The sequence below is a fragment of the Triticum urartu genome, chromosome 1 (genome assembly GCF_003073215.2).
Source record: "Triticum urartu cultivar G1812 chromosome 1, Tu2.1, whole genome shotgun sequence".
Classification (NCBI taxonomy): domain Eukaryota; kingdom Viridiplantae; phylum Streptophyta; class Magnoliopsida; order Poales; family Poaceae; genus Triticum; species Triticum urartu.
Window position 1 is genome coordinate 408,233,306 of NC_053022.1, and position 6,242 is coordinate 408,239,547.

Here is a 6,242-nt window from a genome sequence, read left to right on the forward strand (position 1 = left end):
TCGGGGGCACCCAAACCAACTGATGGTTTAGGTCCCCTGTCGCCAGCGCTAGATAAAAGGGGGTACGGGAGAGGGTTGGCAGCCTGCGCGATCACAATTCTCATACGGTTTCACTCCCCTTCCGATATTCTCTCACCCCATCCGATCAGGGGGAGCGCTGCAGCGACGGGAAGACCTACTCCAGCCGTCGCCGCTGCCGTCCCCGGCAGTCCCGGTGGCGTCCTGAATGAATCAAGACGTCAAGGAGAACCTCTGCTTCAACTACATCATCCCTGCATCACGCCTGCACCGAGCAGGCGATCATGTCCATTCCAGTGACATGTAAAGGATCCCCGAACCCTTCTCTGTTCATGGTTATTGGGTGATCTAGATGCAATTTGATCCTACTAATGGCATCCCATAGATGCATAATTAATCGAACAACATCGTCATCGTCGAGTACCTTCTTGGAGGTGTTGATTGGTACCGGCGCTTCGGAATATAGGAGCCTAGTGGAGGATCCCCGGTGGGAGCGGCGTTCGCAAAGCTTCTTCGTTTTTGTTGATCCGCCGGTGTCGGTATTTGTTTCTTTTCTTTTTCTCTTTCGTTTTTTTGGGCGTGCTTATGCTGCTTCCGTCCCAGCATCTATATTGTATGGGTGATGTTTGCTTTGTAATATAAAGCAGGGGAAACCCTATTTCGTCGAATCACTAGAATACACAGCAAGGTCGGCCTATCTCCTGCAGTTCGAGGGGTCGATTCCCACGGAGAACTACAATCTAATCTGGAGAGCGTGGGCGCCCGAGAAATGTCGTTTCTTCATCTGGACTGCGGCGCTTGGGAGGATCCTAACGGCGGACGTTCTGCTGCGCCGCGGATGGGAGAACAACTATTTCTGTGCATTATGCGAGCGAAACCTGGAAACTACGACGCACTTGCTCTGGGATTGGCCATGGTCCAAGCAAGTTTGGGGCAGGATCGCCCATCTAATCAGCATGCCCAACGGAGAAGAAGAAAGGAACACTGTCCTTGCTACACCTTGTCCCCTGGGAATTGTGGAAGGAAAGGAATAGGAGGACGTTCCAGTAGGAAGCTATGAGCTTAGACTGTTTCGTCACACGATTAAGAGAGGAGATCACGCTCTGGAACCTTGCGGGAGCTGGGATTCCTTTCGACCCGGGCGTGGTGTTGTTTTGTTTTCTTCGAGTCCTCTGCTCTCCTTTCGCTTGTTCTCTTAGCTTGCGATTTGATGCACAGGGTACCTGTTCTGCGTTTCTGAACGCTATTTTACTTTTAAACGCTGAATTTGCTGCAGTTGCGGAACAACATGCACCGTCTTGTGACCTAGTTTTGTTCAGCAACATGTTGGACGCACTCCTGTCACAGCCGGCCTCAATTTGCCTTGCACGGCAAGAATTTCTTCCTCCTACTTTTTTCGCCTCACTTGAACGATGCAAATTGCTCACATTGTTGAAAATAAAATAATCGATCCAAGCTTTCATACCAGCCAGTGAACTGCTAGATAAACTGGCACACAGCATACCATTGCAACATAGAGAAAGTGGGAAACACAAGTTTAAACAAAATAGAGAAATATTTTTGGAATGATAGGTTTGAACAACAATTGAGAAAACTTTACTACATCTCATACGTCCACAACAATTGACAACTTCACCGGTTTCACATATACATCAGACACCGACTTAACATCAGAAAGGGACTACACAAGAACCAATTTTTATCCTGTATACATTTGAGGGACTATTTGAAATGGGTTTAAGTTTTGTGTGGGCATTGGTATTCTGTTCAAAACCAAACTAAATACCTACGCCCACATAAAAATACACCCATTCTAAACATGCCCTGCAGTATGAATGAACACTCTCCATCTTTTTCATGTGCACAGCAGTTCAACCTACATCATGCTTATATGGAGTTATTTCTAGTCGACGAATATGCTGCTGCGATGAGAGCAGCCCCCAACCCGGAGCCCTCCTCCACCACTTTAAGAACGACAGTGGCTGCGATCTCCTCCCCAAGGATCTCCAACACGGCTTCATTCAGGTATTCTCTGAATACTGAATATTCTTGGTAGAGGCCGCCCTCGATTGCAATGACTGATCTCTTTGGTACACCCGTCATACTTCGGACTCTCGTGGTGCCACAAAGCGTTCCATCACGACCAAGTTTTTGCAGTATTGCAACAATTCCAGCTGCCGCTAGGCGTGCGGCTCTTTGGGTGATGATGTCGCACACTCTCTGCACCAGTCTGCGAGTCTTCAGAGGAACATTGTGTATCTGTACAATGTAATGGAAACATTAGAACTAGTGGAAGGACCATCGAACATTTTTTTGCACATCTAACTTATCCACTGTCCTGTGAGAACTAACCTTCAGATGTTCTTCCAGTATGCTTCTGACTTCCTTCAAGTCAAGAGAATCATCCTCACAGATAGCAGCTAGACATGGAGTGCTGGATGAGAATATAAGAAGTATTAAAATTTCTATCACTATGTGGAAGATGTTCTTATTATTTTCTGTTGAGGAAGTGCAAGATGTTCATTGTTATTTTCTGTTGAGGAAATCAGACAAAAAATATTTGTTAAAGCATACATCTGAAATGTACAAAACTTGACCAAGAAATCCCATTAAAATAGACGCATGCTTCCAGGCCCATGCGAGGTGTATGGCAAGCTAAATATAAGTATATAACAACCCTCGGTGGACATATATTTTAGTGATTAAATCTATAAAGACTTTTGAATATGAAACACCATTGTAAGCAAATCCAATGTCTACAAATCCAACATATCAACTAATGCAGTTTATTTGCAGAATAGTACTATAGAATATACGCATATGCTGTTACCAGAGAAACGAATGCCTAGTATGAAGGTACCTTAAGATGAAAGGGATAGCTAAACCATCAACATCAGTACCAAATACATCCGATTCTTGAGCCATTTTATGGAACACCAGTCTTGCAATCTCCCCAAGATACATACCCGATATCATTTTCTCAAAACCCTAATGTGGTTAAATGTCATCAGTTCATAACTATCATAAGTTATTCCAAAAGAGAAAGTTATCATGACGAGTTACCTGGTCATAGTAATTTGGTGTCTCATTATAGAAGCATATATCATAAGGAGTTAATGGTATTTGCGGAGGACAGAAACTCCCCCATTCCACATTTACAACCTGATGAACACGGTTAAATGATCAGAATTTCTATGCAGCAATGAAATTTCAAAACAAAATCGATCAACTACAGCAAAAAAAGAAGTTCCACACAAAATAAATAAGTGAAGTAAGATACCGTTTGTCCGGAGTTAGTAAGAAGGCACTGGCATTTTGTGATTGCCTCATTACGTTCAATATAGCAAGCATTGGTGCCAGCTCCAATAATCACCGCAGCTATTGTATCCTCATCATAATAATGCCCCAAAGCTAGTGTGCCCACGGTATTATTCATCTAAAATTTGAACATCAAATGAAACAATTAGCCAAAAGAGACATATATTCTGATCTACTAATGAATAATATTGCACACATCGTACTTATAAGCCAACATACCAATGCATTGACCTTCAAATTTAGTCCATTCCTTTCAAGTGCTTCGTTTAAGCACTGAGCAACATCTTGCCCAATCTGATTATTCAGAAGTAAAAGGAACCAGGGTTGAAAAATAAAATGGAATCAACTGCAAATATAATACTTAAGAAAAATATTGATGCAATGTGTTATGTAGCATTTATCATGAGAAAAACAAAACTAATTAGTGTCGTAGTTGCATCACAAATTCACAGTAATAAACCTGCCAAACAACAGGTCATTTCAATGTTTCCTGAAAGCACGTTGTTAACATAAACTATTGTGATGTATCAAATGAACCAAGATATTCAAATTTCTCGAGACAAAACATCACAAGGCCTGATATGTGCTAGTTGAAATATGAACGTGTTGTTATCGTCTAGTACTAGTGCACCACGTAAGAAATATGGCGCAGATGAATGATACTAACATCAGCCCAAGCTTTCACATCGGGCAAATCACTCAAACTGAATGCATGCAATGAAAAAAGAACAATGCAGGGTGTAGTTTTTTTAACTTACAGCCTCTTCAATTGAAAATTCTTTAGTCCATCGTATTAAGGACCCAGAGGTTATGGAAAATTGTCTCACTGGAAAAGAAAATGTAAAACCAAGTGCCCTTCCTTCATCCCCCTCTCTTTCAATGAAATTCTTTAGTGTCGAGGCAATGGAATTGAAAAAATCCTGCAAAGAGAAGAAAAACTCACATACAGAAACACTAACTAGTAGGGAAGCAGAAACAAAATGTAAAAACATACCTCGCTTGTGCCTTTCATCAATTCTTTTTTGACCGGTTGACGCTCGATCTTTTGATTAATGATTGTAGACCCTGCACCAAGTTGCACTTTCAAGAACCTAAAGCCCGTTCCTCCAATATCAACGGCGTAATATATGCCTTCTTCACTCCTGGTCGCATGCACAATATGAACTAACGTAAGACAATTGTATGACAGGGTATATACTGTAAACTTGTCAGCCAGTTGCACTATGCGAATTAATAAGATGACAATCACGATTCTGCAAACTGAGATGACAATCAATCAAGTTATAGCAATGAAAAGTGATATAGAAGAAGGAACAAATAGGAGGAGGAAGGGCATCGGCATGTACACATCTGGGAGCGAGTCGACGCAGGTGAGCAGCATCCGGACCTTGCTGGCGTCCTCAGACGCGAGTCCAGCGAACATCTCGACAGCCAGGGAGTTGACGACCCGCTGCAGCCGCTCCGTGGGCGTGGCGAAGCTCTCCTCGACGTCACGCAGCACCGTCATGGCCCGGAGCCAGCGCCTCCAGGCCACCACCCTCTGCACCACCATCGCCGTCGCTAATGCGCACGTCACCGCCGCGGCCACCCGAAGCCACCCCGCTCCCCCCATCCCCCCACACGCCGCGCTCAATCACACCCCACTTACCGATCGATCGCGCCCTCTCCAGCACGCCCCCACCTCGCAGCGCACGCACTAGGTGCTTGCCGATATAGCTAGACCCGTGAGGCGATGGCCAGCAACAGCTCCGGAGGGACGTATAGGCGGGGAAGCAGCGAGAAATGCTGCAAGCGGAGAATGTGGCGAGGACTAAATAGGCAAAGCAAGGGGGGGCGAGGATTTATGAGGAATTGGTGGTCACGTCGGCTTCCTTCCACGAAAATAAATAATAAATACGTCCAATCTTCGTCTTCCATAAATCAGAAGATTTCCATAGGCAACAATAAATAGCGACTAATAAATTGTGTCTCTACTGCAAAATCTTTGACTATATCTGTTGCAATTTTAGCAGTAAATAAATATATATCTCTGACGCAATACAATATTTTAGATATATATTACTACCTGCCATATATCTTTCATTAATGTTGTATAACTAGTGGCTGTCATTACTGCATCCACGCCTTTGACAATCTATATGGCTAACAATTAATGATGTCGATCCCAAGATGCATCTCAAGAATTGCGTTTGTGCCGAAGAGGGTGTATACAATGTTCAAGAAGATCATTCTCTTAATCTTCAACATTATCTCGAGATGATGATGGAAACATCTTCTACCATGGGTCAAATTTAACAATTACTCCCCCCGTAAACTAATATAAGAGCGTTTAGAATACTAAAATAGTGATCTAAACGCTCTTATATTAGTTTACAGAGGGAGTACTACTCACACGCCTCTGAAATCACATATGTATATTGGAGACAATGTATTTTTTTAACACAGTGCAGACGCAAGCGCTCGTACACTCACCACTATAAACGCACACACGCACACCTTTTCCCTATGAGCACCTTCGAGAGACTGAGCCGGCATATCATCTTGAGATTTGCGAAGTCACCGTACGCGCCTCGTCGTTGACGGGAACGTCTTCTTCCACCGAAAGCACATCATCGGAAATCATAAAATAAATCCAGGAATAATGCGAGCACCAGGACATGAACCCTGGTGGACTGGGGATACCACTGTCCCTCTAACCATCCAACCACAGATTGGTTCACGCCAAGTTAAGATTTTCATGTGGTATCTTCATAGAGGAGTTGTGCTAACAAAAGACAATCTCGCTTGACGCAACTATCAAGGAAGTAAGAAGTGTAGCTTTTGTACTCCCAACAAGACAATCAAACACCTCTTCTTTCAATGTAAGTTTGCGCGTTTTATATGGCCAGTCATCCAAATTGCGTCAA

General features: G+C 43.5%; 1 protein-coding gene across 1 annotated transcript; it reads right to left on the minus strand.

The window, feature by feature from the left end:
- Positions 1–1,651: 1,651 nt before the first annotated feature.
- On the minus strand, positions 1,652–5,097 carry LOC125534808 (hexokinase-10-like). The gene is made up of 9 exons (XM_048697903.1): positions 4,683–5,097; positions 4,331–4,478; positions 4,095–4,256; positions 3,556–3,630; positions 3,299–3,454; positions 3,082–3,180; positions 2,879–3,006; positions 2,371–2,452; positions 1,652–2,277 (listed from the first exon to the last, which is right to left on the minus strand). Exons 1-9 carry the CDS (start codon positions 4,946–4,948, stop codon positions 1,906–1,908), a joined length of 1,488 nt encoding a protein of 495 aa, XP_048553860.1. The 5' UTR covers positions 4,949–5,097; the 3' UTR covers positions 1,652–1,905.
- Positions 5,098–6,242: the final 1,145 nt, after the last annotated feature.